The following is a 25,668-nucleotide window of genomic DNA, read 5'->3' on the forward strand; positions in this document are numbered from 1 at the left end:
AACTTCAAAGTCTTGACACTGATTAAAACACTCTTCAAAAGAAAAACAGAAACAAGCAACACTCTTACGTTGTGTACCGTGGTGAGAATCTAGGAATGTGGAATTGTGCAGATTGAAGAGCGGATTGTTTTGGTTTTCTTCTGACAGTCCCTTCAGTTCTCGAGACTTCTTTCTCACTGTCATCTCAAGATAGAAATGTAAAGATGAGAAGTGCTGAAAAAGTGCTTCTGGGAGAAGGAATTGTCCTGTACATTGGTCAGTGTCAGTAGCTGAGGCATACTTGGCCAGACCAACTTCTGCTGGCTTTTCAGAGTACAAGATAGAAATGTTGGGCAAAATGTGTAAACTTAAAAATGATCTCCTTTATCATGACTGATGTTGTTTCAGATAAATTGATGACTGCCATAGGATTCAGAATTGCTAAAATTATGTTCTATTGTCTGGCTTCCTGATCCTTTGAATTTCAAGATATTTCCAAGGGTCTCCCTAGAACTACTTGTTCTTCTATGGTGAGATACAGATCTTAAAAATCCAACAGAGATCCCCTCTGATGTACTCAAATTTGTAGATATTCTTCATAGGAAAATCAGGTTTCTGACAGCAAGTGGGCTCTGGAGCTTTTGAAGGAAAAAAAAACAAACAAACAAGAAAAACAACTGGGGAGAAGAGAAATGTGAATTCATTGTTTAAAAAAAAAAAAAAAAAAAGTTTTGCTTTTTTTACTCTAACCTAAAATATTAAAGAAAACGACTCACCTACTTCTTTTGTAGCTGTCATTCTTTCATTAAGTTGTCACAGTCGTCTGTAAGGGCTGTATGCTTATATTTCTTAGTAAGAATTCTAATACCTTTACTTACCATAAGCTAGTTAATTTGACTGGTATCCTAGTTGTTAGATAATGTTCTTGATAGTGTTAATGAAATGATGTGCTTTTTCAAGATGTACTTCCCTTTACTATAGCAAACTTTCTGTAGAGTTCCTTTTTGTAGTGGGACAGCTACTAAAATACCACACAAAATACTTAGGAGCTCTTTAGTTAGTACTTTGCCAATAAGATGCTTGCATTTGAGTCTGAAAATGAAAAACCTGAAACTCTCGCCTGCAGTATTGATGGCTTATGTTTGTCCATGTGGTGGTCTCACTAACTGAACTGTGGGGGTGCTGGGGAATTTGTTTGTTCAGTGGAGGGGGGCAAGATGTGTAAGTTTCCATGGGTGAAACCTCTACAGTCAACCTGACTTTCTGCACTCGTTACAAGTTCCAGGCTCAAAGGGAAGGGGTGAAAGGAAATTTTGCTTGGAAAGTGTCAGGGAGGAGCACAGACCAGCTGCTCTTCTTCGAGGAGTGGAGCTCAGTTGGAGCCAGGAACAGAGTAAGTGTGTAAATGAGAACCCTCCTGGAGAGATGGCAGGTTGGCTGCATTTGGAGCTGCCCATAGCAGCAGGTTGGGCTGTGGCTGGAGGTGCTTGGCTCTTCCCTTCAGGTTATTGGCTGTGATCACAGAGCAGGTGTCTATTTCTTCATGTTTGAAATAGTGATATATATGCATTTTTTTTGTCAGTGCTGATGTAGATAATCAGCTGTTTTAATGATCCATCATCCCAAATGGGGCCACTGAGAAGAATTGCTATGGAAAGTGAAAGTGGGCAAAAACTATACAGTGGAAGTACGGTACTTGGCTGTACTGTGTAACTGGTGAAAACTTTTAAAGATGGATTTGATTTCTAGTGGTTTAAATAAGATTGTTATGGTTGCTAACACTCCATCCAACCCCCAGTTTAGAAGGAGAGGACATCCTTCACTTTACACGTTGGCTGAAGGGTGAGTGCATGTAGATGTCTTGCAGAGGGAGGAAGGGAGTGGCAGGGATCCTGAGGCAGCAGCATGCTGTAACCTTTGAGTTTTGAGCTTATTTTAGTGTGTTTTTTTCTATTGGGCTCTCACTTGAGCAGAAATAATCCTGATATGTAAAACTTTGAGGGCATCAGGCCATATAATATAGAAATATCCACCAAGTAGAAGCTGGGAAGCTAGCTGCCTTGTGTGTTCTTCCTAACATGGCTAGTCAAACTACAGCAGTCCTTTATACAGAGTTACCAACCTGCTCATCCATACTTAGAAGATGTGCACAGAAAGGATGTTCAGCATAAGCACACAGAGGCGTATCTCTGTTGCAAAAGCTGGTAAGGATTTTGTTTTCAGTGGGAGTGCAACAAAACGCACATCGCAGTGTCGGCTGGCGGTGCTGCTGTGACAGGGTGGGTGGAGAAGGAGATGCTGCAGACCGATCCTGGTGTTTTTTGTGAGCGAAACGTCAGTCTTTGCTTTCAGGACTCGGTGATGGACCTCGTGCGGGTACCGGCCCTGGGGCCGGCCTTTAGGGACGTGCTGTGTGTAACTTACGGTGGGCATTAGGTGTGCTACAAAGACGTAAAAGCTCGGTTCGACGGGCTCAGAACCGCCCGGCTCGGGCCCCGAGAGGCGCGAGGATTCGGGCGGGCCCCGCCACAGCCCCGCCCCGCCCGCTGCCGCCGTCCCGGCTGCGGCGCCGAGGCAACTGCCGGCCGCCGTAGCCCCTGCGAGGGGAGCCCGTGGCCGGGCTGGGAGGAAGAGAAAGGCGGCGAGAGTCGGGTTACAAGATGGCGGCGGCGCCGCGGTAGCTGCCGAGGCGGCGGAGCGGCGCCAGGGAGGCCCGAGCCGGGGCGCGGCGTCGCCCTCTCGCCGGCGGGGAGCCATGAAAAGCGGCGCGTTAAAGGCCCCGCGCTGCCCCTGAGCGGCCGCAGCCCCGCTTCCAAGCCCGCTCTCGGCTCCATCGCCCCCCGGAGGCGGAGCGGGCCCGGGGCCGGAGCGCGGGCCCGAGGCCGGGGCCGCACCATGTCGGACACCCGCCGGCGGGTGAAGGTCTACACCCTGAACGAGGATCGGCAATGGGACGACAGGGGCACCGGGCACGTCTCCTCCACCTACGTGGAGCGCCTCAAGGGGATGTCGCTGCTGGTGCGCGCCGAGTCGGACGGTGAGAGCGTGGCCGGGGCTGCGCGGAGGCCTGGGCCTCCTCCGGGCCGCCTCCTCCGGGCTCCCCTTTTCCCTTCCCTTTCCCTGTCGGCGGTCCGGAGGCCGCCGGGCCTCTCCCCGCGTGCCTTGCGCTGCTCTGCCCGCCCGCTGCTCCTTCCTGCCCCCGGCCGAGGGCAGATGGAGCTGCTGCACGTGACGACATCTTGTTCGGCTCCAGCAAAGGCTGCTTTTCGGTTCTGGAGCGCCCTTTGCTTTCCCTGCTCGGTGCTCTAGGAGGGCTTTTTCCGCCCTGGGAATTCACTGATGCTATCCCGAAGGGCTCAGGTCGTGTTGTGTGTTGTTGCCTTACGTTCTAGAGTCGCTGTACGGCTGTGTGCCTGGCAGAGGGCATGCTCCGGCCGCTCAGCAGCCAACAGGTGCCAGCGTGCTGAATAAAGCACCTCAGAGCCTACGGATTGCGCTGGAGCTGTTGCCAGGATACATACACTGCTCACATACACAGTGTGGAGCGTTGGGTTTATCTGGATGATTCACTTGTGAAGGGCAGTTGAAGGAAATAAAAGCAAATGGCCCCACGTGGCTTGTGTGGGCAAACATGTTTTCATTCTGTGCAGCGTGTTCCCTGCTGTGAGTTTGTATGCGTTTGATGCAGGGCCCTTAAAGCAGGGAATTGTCACACTGGGTCCCTGGGGAAAACGTGATGTGGAGAATTTAGAGTTTTACTGTAGGTGTTAAATCTTGTTTTATCTGGCTTACTTAGAATTATGTCAAAAGAATATTGTTCTGTAGGACTTCCTGGAAGATGTGGCTTAGGCTCAAAATGTAAGATCCATGGAAATGTTTGCTTTGTTAAACTCAATGTCTTCATAACTTTTTCAGGTTCACTACTGCTAGAATCGAAGATAAATCCAAACACTGCATATCAAAAGCAGCAGGTAAGTATCATTACCAGGCTTCACCTTCTCTGATCACTGATGCTCAGACTGACTGTCCTGCAGGAAGAGATACGTGTGATGTGCAGTTGGTGGTGGTGCTTTTTCGTAGAGCTGAAGCACTTAAGTTAGGAGCCTATAGGTGCTGTCTGGCTTTGTGTTCTAGAAACGTGAATTTTGTCTCCTAAAAAGCCTTTTGGAATGAAGGCTTTGAAGAGGATCTGTGCGTAATATTTGGGTAAATATTGCCCTTGTTACAGGAAAATTAGTTAGAAACGCATACAGCCTGTGGTGGGAGACAGGGGTTGCACATGTGAAATAACTGACATATGAGGAAGGCAACAGTTCAGCTGCCTTGTGATTTCTGCTGTGTTTATTTCCACCATTCTTTCTTTGACAGTAATACGAAGGAGTTTGTGGGCTTTGTTACTGTTGCTGTTGACCTCGTGCTTTAAGCTTTGAAACCCCCTGCTCTCCTCAGTGAGATGCCTGCAGCTGGGGGACTTAGTTGCACAGTTGCCTTTCCTGGGGGTAAGGCTTCTGCAACACAAAGGAGCAGAACAGTTGGGAGCTACGTTATTAGGTCATCTTTGTTTAACACACTGAAACAGTCTACCACATCTCTTGCTTTTACTGCGTTTTTTCCTTTTTCTGTGTTCCATCTTGATGTCTCTGCCTCCATTGTTCTCATGGTTTTGTACTGTGTTGGTTTTCTTTTTTTTCTGTCTATTTCTTTGTTCTGCAGTGGATTCTGTTTCATTTGTTCAGTGTTTTATACTGCTCTTCATCATTATGCTGTCCAGAAGCATTTCAGCTCTAGAAAACAATTTGATTTTCTTCCTAAATCATTAAGGGCCTGTTGAAGTGTTTCGCTTTGGATTTTTTCAGAAGGCAGATGACAAGTTACGTTATGAGGATTTGAGGAGAGGGGCCTTCGTGCAGATTGGCTGCAGGCAGACTTAGGCTCATTTCTCAGAACGCTTCTTTCTGTGGTTTCCATTTTTCTCTGGTGAGATGTTGCTGTATTCAGTCAGGTGATGCTTGCTGGCTTTTCTTGGGTGGGTGGCAGGAGATACTGGTGGGAGTTGTGCAGGGTTCTGCAAGTCAAAGGCCTTGAGCTGCTTCCTGTTTGGTGCAGGAAGCTAACGCCTGACAAAAACACCAGTGCAGGCTGCCTTGCTGCGAAGCTGGAAGTGCTTCCTTTTGCTGCCTGTCCTCTGAAATCCTCAGACAGCTGCTTGTTTGAAAACTTTCTTTACTTAACTGAGAGAAGTCTCAATTGACTTAATTAGGTGGTTGGCTTTTTGTTGTTGTTGTCTATCTAGGCTGTAGTTCTAAAAACTTTATCTTAGGCTGAAGTTTGTTTGGGTTGGCTCTTACTGTCAGTTCTAATGCTTCTTTGCCCTTGTGGCTGAGTGTTTGCTTCGGTTCTCACTCTTTTGGGGAAGTCTTCATTTTTTTGTTTTTATTTTTAAGTACTTACGATGGGAGTTTTCCAGAGACAGGTTGGAGATTTGTCTCAGTTCTGAACTCATGCTGCTTTTATTTGACTAGCGCTTTGTCTTCAATTTTTATGTGCCTATTGCAAAGAGCCAAACTTTTGGCTGTCCTGTGCTTCAGTCTCAGCTCAGATTGTAGTTCTCACAAGTCCATTTCTCAGCAGATGTTATTAAAACGGTGGGAAGAATCAGGCAAAATATTTTAGCTGACCAGATAAGAACATGGATTGTCTTTCTTTAGCACCCTGGCTGAGGTCTGCTGTGCAGGCAGCCTGAGGACTTGTGCCTGTCTGTCCAGGCCAGGCACTTCAGGTGGTGTCAGAGTTCAGCTGCAGATTTCATTGAGGTGCCTTTCACCGTGGCTCTGGGGGAAGCCACAAGATGGTGCACCTTGACAGAGAGGAAGCCTGCCCTGCCTACGCATTGTGAATGACTTGAATCCACTTACAGAGTAGCTGTTGCTTCAGCTGTGATTTGCATAACATCGTTCTGTGGGTGGGGAAAAAAAAAAAACTGATATTTAATCACTGTGCATGAGTATACGATTCCCAGTTTGTGCTAAGTAGTACTAGAACTATTGGTTAATTGTAAACAAAACTGCCTTCTTGAATCCCGCTTGTGGTGCCTGGCTTTGTGCAGGGTTCTGTTCTGTCACAGCCTTAGCAAGCAATAGTCATGACCTCTCCTCACAAGAAACATGACATAGGAGGAGGCTGCTCAGCACACAGCCTGAAAGAGTCTCTGATTCTGCATCTGCAAACAGCAAGGGGCACCCTAAGAGCTTTAGGTCATCCTGCTTTGGGGCTTGGGCTCTGAGAGCAAAACGTCAGTGCTGAGCACGGGTGGTTGCCAAAGGGCAGGGTCAGATGTGCTCCGGAGGCTCTGGCAGGAGCAGTTTCAGAAGTTGTTGCCGCACCCATCTGTTGTTCCACCCTCTGCTTGAGGTTACTGTTCCCTGGCAGGGCTGGCAGAAGGGTGGATGAGTGCTGCAGTGAGATCAGATGGCTGTGCTGCTTTGTTCCTGCCGAGCGGCTCTGAGGGCGGTCGTTTGCAGCTGTGTGGCTTTAAGCCTTGAAGCTGCTACAGAAATTCTCACTGTGCGCAGCGCCTTCTGATGGTAGAGCTCCCCGAAAGGAGCATTACCTGTTTTCAGATGTGAGATGAGGAGTGCTCTTGAAGCACAGTTGCTGTCATTCGGGTGACATCAGAGCAATTTGCTTCAGGCAAAGTCAGCAGAGTTGCTTGAGGCTGGGATTCAGTATGCTTCCAGTGGTGCAACGCTGTGCTTGTTTCAAGTGGGCCAGGGTTGGTTTTCTTCATGGTGTCTGCTGTGATGCTGTGTTGTGTCTCTGGGAGAAAAATAGCGTTGATAACATGCCAACATTTGAGCTGTTGATGAGTAGTGCTGCACAGGGCCAGCTGAGGGCATTTCGGCTTCTTGTACTGTCCTGCCAGCGAGGGGCTGGGATGGCACAAGGAGCCAAGAGGGACACGACCAGCACTGCTGATGGATAGTCCACACCGTGTGGCATTACATAGAAAGCTATAAAGATGGGGGATTGGCTGGGGGGCTTTGCAGCCAGTGAGCATGGCTGGGCATCGGACTGTGGGTGGTGAGCAAATCGTGTTGTTTATCAGTTCTTCTGTAAACATAATTATCATTACTGCTATTTCTTTCTTTTCTCTTAGTCAATAGGTTTTATCTCAACATATGAGTTGTGTTTTTTAGGGTTTTTTTCCTCTCAATTCTCTCCCCCATTCCACTGGGAGGGGAGGGAGGGAGCGAACGGCCACATGGTGCTGAGCTGCTGCTGGGTTAAACCACAACGGACTGAAGGCAGCTGAGCAGTTAGCATGAGCATCCATGCAGCTGCTTGGCAGATCAGCTGTAGGAGCTGATCCCACCAAACATCTCTTTCTGCTGGCTGAGCTACCTCCCTCTTTCCCCCACTGCTAGCATTGGAGGAGGGCGAGGGGCTGGCCTGGAGACACTGAGAGGGAGCAGCAGGCATTTTATGATCTTGCCCTGACAGTGAGGAGGGAGTGAGCTGCTCTTTTAGAGCTCAGGATGTTGATCTGAATTACTCTTTTTCTTGCTTTGTGTTGTGTTGTATCGTTTGAGTGGATTCAGGAAGATTGCTGCTGCTGATCTGAGCGTGCCAGAGCAGTGTTGGTGTGAAGGAGCTGGGCCTGGGATGTGTCAGTCAGTCTGTGATGCTGGGTGCTCTTAGGTCGTGCAGGAAGCATAGGGATGACAGGTAAATTCAGTGTGGGACAGTTATTTTCTGATGAAACTGAAGAAGACAACAGGCAGCATCTTGCCTGTGAGCTGAGTGGGAGTGTTTAAAGAGAGCAGGAAGGATCCTGTTTGCTCCTTGCGGTTCTTCTCTGTGCTTATTTGTTGGAAGCACTTAAGACAGTTTATGTCTTAAAGTCCTTTGGAAATATTTTTGGAGAAACTTACAGAACTTGTGCAGGCATTGCAGAGTGCAGCAGGCACCATTCAGTAACTCAGAATTCTCACCAAACGTTCAAGCACAGTCTGTGGGTGCAGGCAGTCGTTGGAGTCGCTGATGAGTGTCTGGTACTTGTGTGATCCTGGGCTGTGAGCAGGACTTCACCCTGTGCTCATTAAGCTTCCTCTGGGATTCAGCTTACGTGCAGCAGCATTGATTTGTGAGCATTAGGGCATCTGGGGTTTCACAGAACACTTTCAGGTGTACTTCTCCCATTTTGATTTTTGCAATTCCCCAGAAATTGTACTTAAGAATTCTCTTTAATTGAATTGGTCTGTAACAGACAAGTGTTTTTAAGGGAGGATGTTACAGGAAAGACAAGTTGATGCTATTAATTTGCAGCATCAGGTTTAAAACAGCATTCTGTTTTACACTATTGACTGATTTTATGTTGTAAAATGTCTTCAGGTCGTAACAGGCATCCCACAGCACACATGTACTTGAATGAAAGTGATTCCAAGCTCTTTTCAGGTAGCCTATATCAAATTTATTGATCAAAATCATTGCTAATGCATTTGGTACAAAAGCCTACATATTGTTTTCACTTCCTGCAAATAAGCTTCTTTGGCAAGGCCAAGTGCCCCCTTGGGAGACCTCTTTCTGCTGTGTTCTTCTTTGGGTTCTGTGCAGCTCAGTTGGAATCGAGTCGGGAGCCGACTGGATTTTCAGTTTCTGCAGTTTCCAGCTGTTGCTGTTCCTTGAAGGCCAGTTCCCTGCTCTCTCTCCAATGTCACGCTCACTGTAAGCATGGACTGAGCTGTCCGGGAGCCGCAGACGAGACTCAACAGCTGTGAGCAGAGTGGTGCCAGCCTGGGAAGCTGTGCTGTTTGCACACGTGGGTCAACCCCAAAGCGGGGAAAACGTAGCAGGGAAGTGCAAGTGTGCTATGAGGGCACTGTGGTAACAAAGAGCTCTTGTGAGCACTGCAGTGAGCTCAGTGCTTTGCTAGGGAAGACCTTTCTCTTTAAGGAAAAGTAGATACGGGGAGAAATACTGAGCTTGTACAATTGCTGTTGTTTAGCGTGGCTTGTGGTTTTCCTGTGGAATACAGAAGCTGATTTAGTAGTAGGCCTTCATCATCAAGGTTGCCATAAGAGAAGCAGTAGTGTGCCTGAGGAGCAAAGATGGAAGCGCAGCAGCGTGTTTGGCTGTTGCGAGGACGCTGCAGAAGCTCCCTGGAGAGCTGCTGGCTGTGGAGCTGCAGCAGTTGTTTGGCACGCGGTGTGGGAGGAGAGGCCCCCTGTGAGCCGTGCAGCTGCAGGTCAGCTCTCTGCTCCCTGAGCTGCCCTCCAGTTGCTGCCTGCTCTGCTTGCAGATCTGAGCTAACCCAGCTTGGGTCAGGGAGGATGAAGGAACACTGACTGTGAGACAGGGGGGTGGGAGCAGTGGGGATCACCTGGGAAGGCAGTCATCCTTTCTGAGACCTTTGGGAGAAGGCTTCTTCCCTTCGACGTGGGATGGGCCAGGGTTGAGAGCCCTTTGGGGTAGGGATGCGAGAGAGAGGGCACTGGGACCTCTGCTCGTTGTTGCCCGTTGCTTTCCTCTAATACACTGGGTGTCTGTAAGCCCCCCACTTGTTTGCTTGGGTCTGATTGCTGAACTTGAAAACGTCACTCAGGTATTTTGTTTGTGACAAAAGTACAAGGTGAAGGGTCAAGACTTGCGGGCCTCCCTAAGTTGTGTGCTTAATATTGTCCTCAGCAGAAGTAGGAAGTGAATTGCCTTATTGACATGAAGCGAGGGTTTACTGGGGCTAAAACAAGTTGTGGTAGCAGCTCAGGAAGTCAACAGACGTAACAGCATTGAACTGTTCTGCTGGAGCTCTCAAAGCCAGCAGAGAGCAGATGGCGTGAAGCACTTTGATGTGCAGAGGGGTTTATTGTGGGATGCAGAGCTGCATGTTTGGGTGTCGGAGCACAGGCTTCATTCCTGACCTGGCAGCTCTGCTGCAGACCCGGTAACTTGCATGTTTTGAGCCTGATGCACTGAAATTCTCAGCCACTCTGAATTAAGTTACATTAATGCAGCTTTGCTCTGCAAGTTTGCTCAGTATGTGTTTGAATGGCCTTGTTTTGGAAATATTCTACCCTAAATGAGGAAGTCGGGCTTGTTTCAAAACAAAAGACTGTACTGGTAGTGTCATATAGTGAGATAAGTCAGAAGATGTTTTAGGTGCCTGCTAAGAGGAATGCGTGACTTAGAGCAGCACGTCACCTAACAAAACCTCACCAGAAAAGATCTCCTGTAGTCTATGCCAAAATTCAAATGCAAAATCTATTGTTCAAACATACAAATTCAATTAGCAGAGGTGGAAATTAATTATTCAGTTATTATTCAATTAATTACAGAGGAAAAGAAAACTGGCTCAGTTGAAAATATCTGTTGCCAAGGTGTTTGTGGGCTTGATAGTAACTTACTGCTTAGGTTACGTAAAACTTGCATGTCTTGTGGTTTAGAAAAACACACTGCATGTGTTTAGGTTTGTGATACTCAAGGCTTTATTTCTCACGTCCTTACAGCTGTGTTAAACTCCTTCTGAGAAGGAAATTATGATCTTTTACTTTCATCCACAGCTTGAGAAGAATTTCAGGTTTTTCATATTTACGTTACAGATTTACTTTACTTTTTGTGTGCATTCATGTGCACAATCAGAACTACTGCATGTTGCAGAGAAATGCCATTATGAATGTTTTCAATATGGAAAGATGAATATACAAGAGAACATTCATTTAAAAAAAAAAAAAAAAAGTGATGTCCTTTAGAGCAGAACAGAGAAGTTAAGATTTCAGTGACTAAAGCTTTGACAAAGGTAACATAAATTATTACTTATTCCTTAGATGTGATTCAGCAGAGTACAGTTAAATCCCTGGTGAAGATCTGAACTGTCTGGGCAATGAATGCATTTGTTGTTGGTTTTTCTTGTCTTACACAGGACACCTTGATTGTTTGGTCAGAAGCAGAGAACTATGACTTAGCACTGAGTTTTCAAGAAAAAGCTGGCTGTGATGAAATCTGGGAAAAAATCTGCCAGGTACATGAAAATTTCCTATTGTTTCTTGCAGATGTTTTGGTGTCTTCTGTCTTCTCATGTATTTGTGTTGTACTTTTAAAACCTATTTGTAAAACAAGCATGTCTTTGTCATTGCTTTCTGTGGCTTTTCTATGTCAAATCTTAAGTTGCCACTCCTTAGAACAAAATTTGTGTTTTTCACAGTTGGCCTTCCTGCTCTTAAAATCAGCGAGAGAAACCCAGGTTTTGACTTTCTTTTAGGTTAAAAACCTCAAGTGCTGGATTTGAACCGTCCAGTGGGGAGCTGCTGGTTGTAATCAGCTGCAATATGCATGGGCCCAGCTCTCCCTCAGTGAGAGGCACTGCTGGCACTGCTGCCTGAGCTCAGGATGTCAGCCATGTTTCCATCAAGGCCTGAGTCTTACTCACCATGTCTTGGGGGTATTTCAGCCTGCCCTGAGTTAGTAGGTAACAGAGTTCAGGTCTCACACTTGCGATTCTGCTAATAACAGATGAGGGGAGTTACTACACCTACGTGTACTTCACAGAAGCAATCCAGACTTTTGTGTCAGAGTTGATCCTAATTGTCTCAGATTCTGGAAAACATAAAGCTGTAACTAAAGAAACTGAGAACCAAAATAGCTGATGAAGATGCTTTCTCATACTCCAAAGCATACTGAGTTTGAATCTTCTCAGTCAGTTGTGAAATACTGAAAGGAACTGATGCTAGTGGCTGCAGATATGTCTCATACATAGTCCAGGTTTTCAGTTAGTCCTGTGTGGGCTGATCTGATAATCAGTGTGAAAGGAAGGTCTTCCTGTGATCAGATGGTGCCAGCCATTAGCCTTAGTTCTTTCATTGGATTTCAGAGCTCTTAGCACTTGGAGACTCCCCTCTGGGAGGCGATCCTTTGTGGGAGAGGTCTGATAGGAGTTTATGAATCTTAGGATGAGTACAGGAAAGAAAAAGTGCAGGGTGTATGAGTAGGCTGGGGGAAAGAGGGGAGCATGCTCAACAGAGCAGGAGTATGGAGTGGGGGTCAGCTGCATCCCTCTTTCCCTATTCAGTTTGGGCATCCATTATACCTTTATGCCTTTGTTCTTGGTCTTTTTGCTACGGTTCACATCACGTTAGCATAGCTGTGGGCTCCTGCCATGACTTTATACCCTAGTCTTCCCTTCTGTTTGAGATACTGAAAGAAGGCTTTGTTATGCCCTTCTCTACTTTCTCTGTTTTATCTTCAGGGTGCTTCAGATTTCTTTGTTGCACAGATGTGGTTAGGTTTTGGTGGGTTTGTTTGTTTGATTTTTGACAAATACCTACTGGAGGTAATGGCAGCATCTTCTGTAGAATTCACAGGCAGCAGAGCTGACTATTTTTCCTCACGGCCAGAAATGTCCCAGGCAGCTGAAGGCATGCAAGGATTTATGTACGTTCTCTGCTTGATTACTCTTACGTACGTATTGGGATGTGACAGTTAACTGTGTGCACTGCTTTTAGGTTCAGGGTAAGGATCCTTCAGTGGAAGTCACACAGGACCTTATCGAGTCTGAAGAGGAGCACATAGAAGAAATGCCCGAAACCAGTCCTTTGATCGACCTTCCTTCTTGTGAACTCAACAAACTTGAAGAGATTGCTGACCTTGTTACCTCTGTTCTCTCCTCACCCATCCGTAGAGAAAAGCTGGCTCTGGCCCTGGAGAACGAAGGCTATATTAAAAAACTATTGCAGCTTTTCCAAGTCTGCGAGAATTTAGAGAACACAGAAGGCTTGCATCATTTGTATGAAATTATTAGAGGAATTTTGTTCCTCAATAAAGCAACTCTGTTTGAGGTGATGTTTTCTGATGAGTGTATTATGGATGTTGTTGGATGCCTTGAGTATGACCCTTCTTTGGCTCAGCCAAAACGGCACAGGGAGTTCTTGACCAAAACAGCAAAATTTAAGGAGGTTATTCCTATCACAGACTCTGAACTCAGGCAAAAAATCCATCAGACTTACAGGGTACAGTACATTCAGGACATCATCTTGCCGACACCATCGGTTTTTGAAGAGAATTTTCTTTCTACCCTTACTTCCTTTATTTTCTTCAACAAAGTTGAGATTGTCAGTATGTTGCAGGTAAGTGATTTTTAATATGCTATGGATTCCTGGTGTGTAGATGCATCTAGTTGCAATTTGCAATTGATCTAGTTGCAAAAACTGATTGTGGCTCTTCACTGTGTAACGTAGTTGCATGTTTTCCCCTGATTTCTGATACCTTAATTTTATTTTTGATTTTTAAAAACATTAGACTTCAGATTAACAGGCTTTCAATATGTTGTAAATAATTCATTGTACTGATGTCTGATGCTCATGTTGTGATATGAAGCAGTTGATTCACTGGTTTTCTCTTCCTGCTGATATCCCACAGTAATAACACGTAAAATACTGCAATTCCAAGGTCCTGAAAAATATTCTGAAGATTTCACAGTCAGAAATAGACTTAAAAGCAGCTGATGGTCGCAGACAAAGTGGACTATGGAAAGAGCCTTAGATGTGAAGTGCTCTGCATGCATGTGGTGATGATTTGGGTGTTTTCAGTTCATGTTTTGTTGTGCAGACTGAGGGCTACCGGAGTGGTTTGGTTCTGTTTGTGGTCCATTTGCTTTGGAATATGGCACATTTTCCAGTGGAAATGTGTGGAGCAGAACTTCACAGACGTGTCAGTTTTCATTTGAAGGAAAGAATATTAAAGTTGTGGAAGGAAGCAGGCAGTGGAGGAATAACATTGCCATGAGGGGTGTTTCTAAGGACTGCAGTAGAGGAGCGGAGAGAGAAAACCCAAAAACCTAGAACTACTCAAACACAAAGGAACAACAAAAGGCAGCTACGTGGATGAGCTTTGGGGGCTGCTTTTTACTTGGGTTGAACAGCAGAAAGAAGCAAAGTAGGTCTCTCTTGCAAAAAGAATGATTTGGTTCAGGAAATCTTTCCCATTTTATTATTTTGCATTAGTCACTTTTTAAAATGTAAAAATACACTCAGTGTCATTTTCCCAGGGCCGCAGTCCTACTTCCATTGAGAGAGAGACTGAAAAAAGAAAAGGTTTTCATATTCCATTGAAGTTTTACTGCACTGAACATTTAATTGTACCTTAGTAGGAAACTCCCACTTCCTGGCTCATCTCTCTGGTACTTCAGTGAAGCTCTGGACTGTGGCAGTTCTGTGCTCTCTGTCACTGCCCTCTGGGCTGTGGTTGGGATGAGTGGATGGCACACAGTTTATCTGGTGTTAGCAGTGTAATTGAGGCATGCACGTTGATCTACAGGTGGCATTGCTACCTACATCAGTTAGCCTGCCTCGAGGGTGGCGCAGAAAGCACAGGCAGAAGTTTCTGGCTGTCGTAGCTCTGGGGAGCTGCGCGGTGGTGCTAAGAGGAGGTTCAGGACTTTTCCCACTTTCCTGGTGTAAATCAGCTTCTTTGTGTGGCATAAGAATCCTGGAGCTCCTCTGGGTTTGGTGTAGAAATTAGAAATCTTGCTGCCTTAGGCACACCAGTGGGGAACGCGGCCGATAGGAGTAACAGGTTGTGCAGCAGCAGGGCTCTGATGGGTGGGAAGCAGAGCGAGAATAGAAAGTGAGCCTGGAGCTGTGCTGCGCTCCAGGATGTGAGGACTACAGCTGCAGCAGCTTTACACAATCTGCTTGTTGTGATACGATTTTTTTAACAGGCTTAATTTAGCTGTTAAGGCCAGCAGTGCTTAAAATAAACCAGTAAGTCTGTGCGGGTCATCTTCCATCTGATGCTGATTCAGGTATCACTCGTAGTAAAGCGTAACGTTAGCGTTGGCTTGAAGATCTGTGTTGTGTTTGGAGAGTAACAGGCAGTTTGGTTTGAAAGAACACCAGCACTGTTCCATGTAAAGGAGTGTGGGGAAGAGAAGTTTTCCAGATGGGCGAAAACTGAACTTGGTACAAGTAGGGGAGCTTGGCTTGCTGAGAAGAGCTTTGCTGCAGGGCTGTGCAGTTGTAGCCCAACAGGAAGGACCCATGCAGCACAGAGAGGGAGCCTGGAGTATAAAGTGGCCTATACAGAAGTGGAACTTGTGACACTGTGCTGCCTGCTGGCAGCAGGACGTCACACAGTGAGCCTGTGGTGCTGTGAGGTGTGGAGAGGAGAGCAGGGAGAGGGGAGGTCTGCTGAGTCCTGCTGCTGGGAGCCAGGTCTGATCACTTCACCCGTCCTCAGCTTCATGTGCGGCGCTGCTGCACAGCGTGAGGACTGAAAGAGTGCACTGGAAGTGATGTTTGTGAACTTGCATTCTTGCTTTTCCCTTTTTAATGATAAAATGTATGTATTTATTGACCAGATCTACAAGCGCGTGTTTTTTTTCCTTTCTAAGAAGTGAGCAAGTAGTTAAGTTTGACTCTGTAGTGTCAGCCTGTAAAGGCCAGTTGGCTGTGTAAGCTGTCCTGTGTAAGTTGTTTTCCTTTTGTGTTATGCAGGAAGATGAAAAATTTCTGTCCGAAGTTTTTGCACAACTAACAGATGAAGCTACAGATGATGACAAACGATGTGAATTGGTAAGTCCTTGTGCTGGGGACTTGTTGGAGTGCTTTAATCTTCAGGCACAAAGCAGGAACACTGGAGCTGTTCTAGTTCTGCCTCCAGTCAGGTGTTTCTGTAACCCTAGAGGAACCATTTCTAATGAAACATTGTCTTTGATTTTGTACTCACTAGAAGAATATTGGGTGTGAGGTAAGAATCTGATTTATTTGTTCTCAGTAACTGAGAAAGTGCGGGTGCTAAGCTAAGTCTTAAGCTTGAAAATGCACCTCCTTCACTGGTCGGTGACAAGCTGCATGTGGTGCTGTCTGGATCCAGGATGGGACTCAGAGATCCCTGTGTGTCCCTTCCATCTTGGCATGTGAATGATCTTGAGTGCTCTCCAGCATGCTGTCTCCCTTAGGCTTACCATACAGTTACTGCTTTTTCTCACTGTATTTTGCTCAGTCTCATTGTTTCAGCCCTGGGGCTGAGGGTTAACGTTTCAGCCCTGGGGCTGAGGGTTAACGATGGTCTCTTATTGTGTGTATTACAAACACAGAATCACAGAATGGCCTGGGTTGCAAAGGAGCACAGTGCTCATCCAGTTCCAACCCCCTGCTGTGTGCAGGTCACCAACCAGCAGCCCAGGCTGCCCAGAGCCACATCCAGCCTGGCCTTGGATGCCTGCAGGGATGGGGCATCCACAGCCTCCTTGGGCAACCTGTTTCTCTCTGACTCTTTATCAGCTTAAATTGCCTTACTAAAATCTAGAGTGGCTGTTTTCAGCAAGGGAGAACGTGTTTGTTCTTTTAACAGAAGGCAAACTGCAGAAATAGAAATCCTTCCCATGGTAAATGTGATAAAATAGCTGCAAGATGACTGTCCTTCTTTGAGGTAAATTCAGCCTCTTAACAGATCTTGTTAACTGCTTTGGCTTTCCTTTCATCCTTAATGTTGTCTCACTGATGCTGAACATTGGAGGAGAGGAGCAGAGCAGTCCCTTTCGCAGGCAGGCATAGCCCAGCCAGTACACAAACTGATACAAATCACAACCATTTCATACTTTGAGTTTCCTGGATCAAATGCTCATTTTTCCCCTGTGTTACAGGTTAACTTTTTCAAGGAGTTCTGTGCATTTTCTCAGACATTACAACCTCAGAACAGAGACGCGTTTTTCAAAACTTTGGCAAAGTTGGGAATCCTTCCAGCTCTTGAAATTGTGATGGTAAGTGAAAATTCAGAACTGTTTGTATTAAAAGGGGGGAAAATGTGTGACCTTTCAGCAGATCTGCCCGATGCCTTTCTGTAAGTTTCATTGGATGGCTTTGTTCTTCTGAAAGTAGCAGTGGCCCCACTTGCTTGCAGTGACTGCTCTGGCTTGGTGTGATGGCGCAGTGCTCTTGACAACAAGTGTAAAATTCAGAAAGGATTCTTTCATGGTTCAGCTCAGTGTTGTTGTTGTTGTTGTAGTTGGAATAGGACCAAAGAAGTATTTTTAGATAATCTTGACCTCTTATCTGTTCCTATCCTATCCTAATCCTGCCTTTTCAGTGGTATAAAGCAGATTAATCCATCTTAATCAGCAATGTGAAAACATGCTCTTTCACTCCTTTGGTTGAAGCATCTGTTGCTGCTTGATGTTACAAGTTGTGTGTCATTGCTGTTGCTGGAAGCTGTTGTACTATTTGTTTGTTTTAATATTTGGGAAACAACCTGTGATGTCAGCGTTCTTTGATAACTGTGTACAAATGTAAAAGCAATATGAATGTAAGTGATGGGACAAATTCTGATCTTGTGCTTCTTGTCCACATGTAGACTGCTTCAAGTGTTTCCCATCCTGTTAATCTTCTAAGCTTAGAAACTGCACATTTTCTTGTTGTCTGAGTGAGGTACAAATGAATTTATACTAAAACATGCAGTTGGTTCTTTTCTGCAGAACTCTGCATACTAGCCTTCAGTGCCATAGGGAATAACACCATAAAACATTTATTGCCTAAATTAGAGGTGTCAAATCAACAGACATCCCTGTGATCTTCTAAAGGATGGAGATGATGGGGAAAAAAATCCCTTCTTTCTCCTGTCACTGTTCTGCTGCCGTATAAATCTTAATGATAACGTGTTCTCAAAGCTTGTAACTCCCTGCTAAATTGGTCTCATTTTCCCAGGGAATGGACGATTTGCAAGTTAGATCTGCTGCTACAGATATATTTTCTTATCTGGTAGAATTTAGTCCATCCATGGTCCGAGAATTTGTAATGCAAGAGGCCCAGCAGAGTGATGATGTAAGTAAACATGTTGTAAAGTCCGTTGAGTTCATTAAATGTATTCGTTTGGGAACAGAACAAAAAAACCCACAGACTGAAAGCCTCCCTGGCACTTGAGATGCATTTAGTGCAGAAATGTAGATGGCAGAAACATAGGGAAAAATAGATGTCAGATGCAAACATTTCTGAGTATGGTGGATTCCTGCATGTTCACAGCAGTAAGTTCATAATTCTTTCTAGCAGTGATTTTTAGTTGAGGTGGGTTTTGCATGACAGAACCTCCAGTGTTTAAGTGCAGCTCTGTGCATTTTCACAGTTTGCTTCATTATCGGAGGGGAAAAAAGAGCACCCTGATGTGTGAGCTGTGGAAGTCATTGGGCTCCTGAAACCGTGCCTCATTTTTAGCTTTTGTTTTTTCAGGACATCCTCCTCATCAATGTGGTCATTGAGCAGATGATCTGTGACACTGATCCTGAGCTCGGCGGGGCTGTTCAGCTGATGGGGCTCCTGCGCACTTTGATAGACCCAGAGAACATGCTGGCCACAGCTAATGTAAGGGAATGCAGAGGGGTGAAGACACTTCACCAGCTCAGCAGAAATAAGAAACTGGTTTTCGTCTTGTTGTTCTCATCAGAGGATTAAAAAAAGAATATTTGTTACAGCGTCAGTTTCAACAAGCTGTAAGAGAAACTGAAGCTTCCTTTGGTAACATGTGGATATGGCGTTGCCCAAGGGTTTGGTAACACAGACTGCTGAAGGCTGCAGTGAAATAGCACCAGTTTGATCGTAGCTCCTGGTAGCTCAGCTACCATGATATGAGATATGATACATGGATGAGAGAGTCCAGTTATACCAAGTTCCTGTTTTAATACCAGTGGCTCAATGCAGCTAGCAGCATGCCAGGGTATTTCATAGAATGGCCTGGGTTGTAAAGGAGCACAGTGCTCATCCAGTTCCAACCCCCTGCTGTATGCAGGTCACCAACCAGCAGCCCAGGCTGCCCAGAGCCACATCCAGCCTGGCCTTGAATGCCTGCAGGGATGGGGCATCCACAGCCTCCTTGGGCAGCCTGTTCCAGTGCCTCACCACCCTCTGTGTGAAAAACCTCCTCCTAAATGCAAAGCATATTTAATGTGTGTTGTCCTTAAGAAGGCACGCTGTGTGTTGGCAGGCATGCGCTGTATAGGATGTAAGGAAATAGACACGGTGATGCTTGTTGTGATGTGTTGCAGGTGATTATGGGTAAAATTAATGCCCTCAGGAGTGGTTTAAGCAAGCTCTGTGAAGCAGTGAGAGCACAGTCAGTCTTTTCAGTGTGTTTGCATCCACCGTGTTTTTTTCTATCGGTATTTAAGTTGATTTGGTGTCTCAGATCACTTATAGAAATACACCTTGAGAGAGATTAACATTGCAGGTGCAAACAAGAAGATGCAGGCAGACCAGAGGGGGTTGGGTGCAGTTCTCTGCAGGATACCTCCATTGCTGCTACTTTTTAGTTAAGAGTATGCGTGCAGTTGCCAATGTTTAATAAAGTTTTGCTTGTTTTAGAAAACAGAAAAAAGTGAATTCCTCAACTTCTTCTACAACCATTGTATGCACGTTCTTACCGCTCCACTTCTGGCGAACACATCAGAGGATAAATGTGAAAAAGGTAATGTTACTTCTGGTTTGAAAATCTTGGTTTTTTTGAGCTTTAGGAAATACCAGCAATAAGCCTGTGATGCAAGGTGGGAATGTGTGTCCTGGAAACTGTTGGGCCTCTGTGAGCACAGAGCATTCACAGCCCACGTTGCAGCGCTGCATGGCGATGTGCGGGTCTGTGCTCTCAGACACCTGCTCACGTGTGCCAGTGTTAGCCAGGCAGTAAAAGAGGATGTTTGCCATAAAGCTGTCTGTAGCTCACGGGAGGCTTTTGGAAGAGCAGGTGCAGAGATGCTGTGATGGTGTGGGAAGTTCCTGTCAGCTCAGGCGATTGACTGAAGCCTGGTTTAGGCAACAGTGGAGAAATGCTGAAGGAAAGCTGTGGAGCTCCTCCTTCTTTTCTCTGACTTGGTGGTGGTGAACGAATGGGCACTTCATTACGTAATTAGCACTCACATCAGTTAAATGCTTTACACAGACACTTAATGTCATGGCAGCCTCTGAGTCAGGCTTTTTTTAAAGCACTTTTTCTTGCAGATGTGTTTGATTTGGTGGTACCCATTTTCTCGTGGTTGAGTGAAAAAAAACAAATGTGTGTTAACTGGGAACAGAAATAGAATATCTGGAGCATTCCTTTGGAGATATTTGAAGAAAATAGAATTAGCTGTGTAGGAATAATATTCCTCAGTGTTAGATTACATATTTCCACCTACTTGCGTTTGAAATTTTGTGACATAAATGAGATGTCAGCTGGCATGCATTCTGCATGTGATTGCTTCCCTGCAGCTCAGTTTTGGTTAAATTAAAAGCTCAAACAGCTGCTAGAACTACTTATCCCTATCTTTCGTGTATTTGCAGTGCTTTGAAGACTTCTTCTTACATTTGCTTTGTTTTCTATTTATCAGATGCGGTAGTTGGGTCCACTAAGAGTAATACAATTTGTCCTGGTAAGTTTTAACTGACCTTGAGTTTTGAACCTTGTTCTGTATCATGCACATCTTCATTTAAAGAAGAAAGTTCATCTTGTTGCTTCAATACTTACTGTTAAAGAGCTGTGGGTGCTGGGTTTCATTTGAGCTAGCAAGAAGCTGGAAGAACATTTTCATCTCTTTCTGAGGAGCTGTGTTTTTAATTCTCCCCTTTCCGGTCTCTCTTGCTTCTGAAAGATCCTCCTCCTCAGTGTCTGTTCATGTCTACGTTTTTCTTGCAGATAATTACCAGACGGCACAGCTGCTCGCCTTAATCCTGGAGCTGCTCACTTTCTGTGTGGAGCACCACACGTATCACATCAAGAACTACATTATGAACAAGGATTTGCTAAGAAGGGTGCTGGTTTTGATGAATTCAAAACACACTTTTCTGGCCTTGTGTGAGTATGGAGCTGCCACAGTTTCCTTCCTCAGGATGTTTTTTGTACTGCATGGGATAGGTTGTAAATAAAACGATAAGCCTAAGTACAGAACTGGGGTAAATCTCTGTTTTTACAGGCTTGCTGTTTAGCGAGTCTGATAAAAAGAAGTGGCAGATATCTGTTAGTGGAGTTAACTGGACTGGTGGAGGGAGAATGACTGCAGCTGGTGATGTGGTAGCAGGGATCTGTTGTGATCTTGTGTGTTAAGTGGAAGTCCTGTCTTTTCTAAGTAACTTCCTAAATCTGGTGCTGCACCTGGGGAGCAAACGGACTGGATGATACGTGGTTCTGGAAGGTGCACACAGAAGCATGGGAATGAACTAATTTAATTCTGCATTCACTGAGGTTTGTTATTGCACTACTTCAAAAAGAACCTGATGGATCCTGATGGCATTCAGATAGAGGAAAGTCAGAGAATGGAGGAGGAGAGCAAGTTAACCGTCTGCAGATGTTTGATTTGAATTTGTCTTTTCAGTTCTTGCCAAGAGGGGCAGATTGGAGGCTGGATGTGGGGTTACTCTTTCATTTCTTTCCTCATATAGGTGCTCTTCGCTTCATGAGGAGGATAATTGGCCTGAAAGATGAATTTTACAACCGTTACATCACCAAGGGGAATCTCTTTGAGCCAGTTATAAATGCTCTGCTGGATAATGGAACCAGATACAATCTGCTCAACTCTGCTGTGATCGAACTGTTTGAATTCATCAGAGTGGTACGTGGTTAAGCAGCTTCTGCAGCTCTTGTGTGTGTGTATATATATGCACACCAGTCACCCCAGGCAGAACAAAATGCACGTACTTCACAGGAATTAAATATTTAATAGTAATTAAAGTCACAAATTAAAATCCCAGAGAGAGATTAAAAATAGAAAGGAGCCGGTATGCTGCTGCGTGCTTGTTTTACTCGATCATTCTGTGCAGATAAATGTAGAAGCCTTATTTATACCCATGTCTGTGTAGAAGATGGCATCCTGGAGACAAAATTCTTGTCAGTGGCTGAGTTGTTTGAGAGCAGACTTGGAAGTGAGGAAAACGAGACCGATTTGAGTGTAAATTGAAAAGATCATTGTCCTTTCTGAGATGGTGTCAGCTCTGAAACAATGGCTCTTCCACCAGCAGCACACAGACAGGACAGGCAGTACGAGCAGGAGCAGCCTCTTGTTGTACTGTGGGGTAGGAAACAAGGGTTTAGAACAGGTGCTGAGCTGTGTGCTGCGAGCACGGTGGCGTGGGAGTCTTCTCAGAAGTCTTTGTGGCCTGTGAAAATGAAGGCACTTTTTAGATGTAGGGTGTTGTAGTTGCTGTCATTCCCAGAAAAAGGGGAAGTGTGTTGTATTTTCAGATTTTGCCCTTTTTTCAGTCTTTTGCCCTTTGGTCTGAGTGTTAAGGCTTACCCAACACAATTAGGCTTATGGTTGGGCGGCTGAACAAAAGATGCCATGTTCCACATGTGCACATGCAGCTATTTAGAACTATAAAGAGAAGTAAAACTTAGGGGGAGAGCAGGGCCTAATGAAACTTTTTTTTCCTCAGTTAAGCCTAGTCTGGGGTAGTGAGTATCATGGTTTAATCAAAATACAACAAATAGGGTTGGTAAAATACAGAGCGTTGTCTATTAATCTGAGAAATACTGTGAAAAACAGCAATTGATTTTTATGCTTTTTACAAGAATCGTGGTCACAGAATGGCTTGGGTTGGAAGGAACCTTAAAGTGTCCCTTCTCCCCCTCTCCCCCCACCCACAGTTACCCACCCTCCTGCCTCCCACCAGCGCAGGCTGCCCAGGGCCCATCCAACCTGGCCTTGGGCCTCCCCAGCTCTCCAGGCAGCAGTGCCAGTGCCTCACTGCTCTTGGAGTGAAGAATTCCTTTGTAACTCCTAACGTAAATCTCCACTCCTTTAGTTTAAAGCCATTCCCTCTTGTCCTACTGCTACATGCAATTGCAAAAAGTCCCTCTCCAGCTTTCCTGTAGGCCCCCTTTAGGTACTGGAAGGCTGTTCTGAGGTCTCCCCAGCACCCTCAGCCTTTCTTCATAGGGAAGTGCTCCATTCTCTGAGCATCTTTGTGGCCTTCCTCTGGACCCTCTCCAGCAGCTCCACATCCCTCCTGTGCTGCAGATGAAGTTTACAAGGGCAGAGCAGAGGTGGACACTCCACCCTCCCCCGACCCTGCTGGCCACATAATTTGTAATTCACTTAGGACAACTCATCAGTTACTTCTAAAATTAATTGTAAAGCTTTCTGAACTTCTGCAGACTTAAATATTGCTTTGTTCTTATGCAGGAAGATATTAAGTCGCTTATTGCACATATAGTTGAAAACTTTTATAATGCACTTGAATCTATCGAATATGTTCAGACATTCAAGGGGTTGAAGACAAAATATGAGCAAGAGAAAGACCGGCAAAACCAGAAACTGAACAGGTAATAACTATAGTTTGCAATGCTACTGTTAGTGTCATGTGGTATCAGCTTACTGCTGTTGGTTTTTTTTTTTAATTCTGTCATAAATGTCAGAAAAAACAGGAAGCTGTGGTTGAGGTGTGAGCTTCTGTGTATTTTTATATGCATTAAGAGTAAACCTACGTCTGGCATTCATCATTGGCCTGTTGTTGTACAGTTCAGTTTGTGAGCGCGCTAAATGTTAGCCAGAAGACATTCAGCTTAAAAGAGCAGAATCGGTTTCATTCCAAGTTGGGCCTCAGTCTGCCTTCTTGCCACTTGTGGTGTTGGTCAAACTGTTGGTGGCAGAACAGTTTGCCTTAAGGCATCAGAAGCCATTTCTTGTCCTGTGGGATCCTGACACTTGAACCACACGTTGTGTGTCTCTTACAGTGTTCCATCTATATTGCGTAGCAATAGATTTCGCAGAGATGCAAGAGCCTTAGAGGAGGATGAAGAAATGTGGTTCAATGAAGATGAAGAGGAGGAAGGTGAAGCTGTTGTACCTCCAGTTGAGAAGCCTAAACCAGAGGATGATTTTCCAGACAGCTACGAAAAGTTTATGGAAACTAAAAAAGGTATTTCATCTCATTGCCACCATATTTACTCTGTGCAAGACATGCAGAGTGTTGTGTGCTCACACCTGGGGTTTGAGTCACAAGCAGGAGGAAAGGTGTTCCACAGTGAGGGATGAACTGCCGGTGTGTCTTTGCGAGGCAGGTGAGGATTAAAACAAGCACGATTGCTCCTCACGTGCACCTGCTTTAACTGGCATCCAAAACCAAATGTCTCTGTGTGTGTGCTGGGTGAGCACCCCTGTGCCAAAGCTGTGCCGTTCTCACTTGTAGTGCTGGCACGCTTTGTTTGCATGAGATCGGCGAGCAAGCTGCTCGTTTAAACCAGAATTTTAGAAAGAGGCTGCTTCTGCCCCATGATGCAGTGATGTGGATTGTGCTGCGTGGGGTACGGCTGATACTTACGCGAGAAAATTCTGTCCCTCAGCTAAGGAAAGTGAAGATAAAGAGAATCTTCCCAAAAGGACTTCAGCTGGGGGATTCAAGTTCACTTTTTCCCACTCAGCCAGCGCAGCCAATGGTGCAAACGGTGCAAACAGCAAATCTGTGGCAGCTCAGACATCACCAGCAAGCTCCAATGGCTCCTCTTCCAAGAACGCCACCCTGACCACAGCAGTGACAGCCACAAAGGTGGGAGATGTGTGTGAAAGCAGCTGCCCTCACGCAGGGCAGCGGAGCTGCAGGTCGGCGCTGGTCTCTGGGTGGTGCCTTACTGCAGTGTGCATTTGTCTGCTGCCTGCTGCTTTGGGGAAGGTTGGAAGTAGTGCGTGGGGATGGGAACCTGCTGCTCATGCACCGGGCTGTCATCTCATCTTTTGCGTAACTCCGCTGCTCCCAGCCCTCAGCTTTTCCGAGTCCATTCCTGCTTTGTGTGGGTGACTTACTTTTTCCCCCTGTATTACGTCAGTGGGCTGCACTGTCAAGAGCCTCAGTGCTTTTAAGCAGATGAAATTTGGAAGTTAGCTGATGCATCTGGTATGTCTTGTCCGTGCTTTGTTTGCATTGTCAGCCTGAAAGCTCAGGAGAGGTTGGAGATGAGTGTGCTAAAATGTTTATTGCACACTGCTGAGCCTTACCAGGAAGATGTGCGTGTACACGTTAGGTTTTGCAGCAACGGTTTGAGCTTACAGAGATCTGAAATAATTCCGAGGCCGGATGCAGAGGAGCAGGGATGCTTCAGTATTTTTTTTTGCCCTTGAGATTGAAAGACACTCTGAAGACAAATGGGTCTGTGAATGGAAAAGGCATCACCAAGGAGATAGGCAATCCCCAGCTTGCAAATAGCACTCGGCGTTTGTAACTCCTTAGAGGAGAATTACTGAACTTCACAGAAAGTTGTAAAGCACTGGTAGATCTGAGCGCCATCCTAAGAAAAGCCTGGCGTTCTGCAGGCTCGTGCGTCCTGGATGAGCTTTGGGGGAGGCATGCTCTAAAAATGTCACTCCGCTGGGTGCTTTTTCAATGTGAGATTTGTTCTTTTTCTTTGGCTTGGCAGGGAAGTCTAGTTGGCCTGGTGGATTATCCTGACGATGAAGACGACGACGAAGAGGAAGAGACGTCTCCAAGGAAAAGATCTCGTCTGGGTTCATAAAGGAAACCAAAACTTTGGAATAAAAACTTTTTATTACGGGGTTTCAAATGCTGCAACTGTTTTAAGAGCTAAAAAGAATCTGATTGAGAAAGCTTTCTCCCACGAGTACATGAGATAACGCAAGGAGTAGCAAAAGAAACTCGGTCTGTGAGCTAGAAAGGGTTAGTTCTGTAAACACAAGGCTTCCAAGGAACTGAATGTCTTTCTAGTAAGTAAGGAGTCTGCCGTTCAGGCTGTCAAGAA

The 25,668-nt window shown here is 45.6% G+C and overlaps 1 protein-coding gene across 2 annotated transcripts; it reads left to right on the forward strand.

Moving 5' to 3' along the window:
• Nucleotides 1–2,874: 2,874 nt before the first annotated feature.
• PPP4R3B (protein phosphatase 4 regulatory subunit 3B) lies at nt 2,875–25,425 on the forward strand (the record flags this gene model as incomplete). 2 transcript variants are annotated; one of them, XM_079532457.1, is made up of 16 exons in its annotated part: nt 2,875–3,016; nt 3,895–3,950; nt 10,895–10,993; nt 12,474–13,094; nt 15,462–15,539; nt 16,613–16,729; nt 17,670–17,786; nt 18,189–18,320; nt 19,317–19,419; nt 20,315–20,356; nt 20,620–20,778; nt 21,363–21,532; nt 23,102–23,241; nt 23,653–23,837; nt 24,262–24,464; nt 25,330–25,425. In XM_079532457.1, the coding sequence occupies 16 exons, from the start codon at nt 2,875–2,877 to the stop codon at nt 25,423–25,425; spliced, it is 2,460 nt and encodes an 819-aa protein (XP_079388583.1). The 2 variants fall into 2 exon arrangements, with proteins under 2 accessions (XP_079388583.1, XP_079388584.1); XM_079532458.1 differs by lacking the exon at nt 20,620–20,778.
• Between the last annotated feature and the right edge of the window lie 243 nt (nt 25,426–25,668).

Source organism: Tetrao urogallus (genome assembly GCF_951394365.1).
Source record: "Tetrao urogallus genome assembly, chromosome: 2".
In the NCBI taxonomy this organism is placed as follows: domain Eukaryota; kingdom Metazoa; phylum Chordata; class Aves; order Galliformes; family Phasianidae; genus Tetrao; species Tetrao urogallus.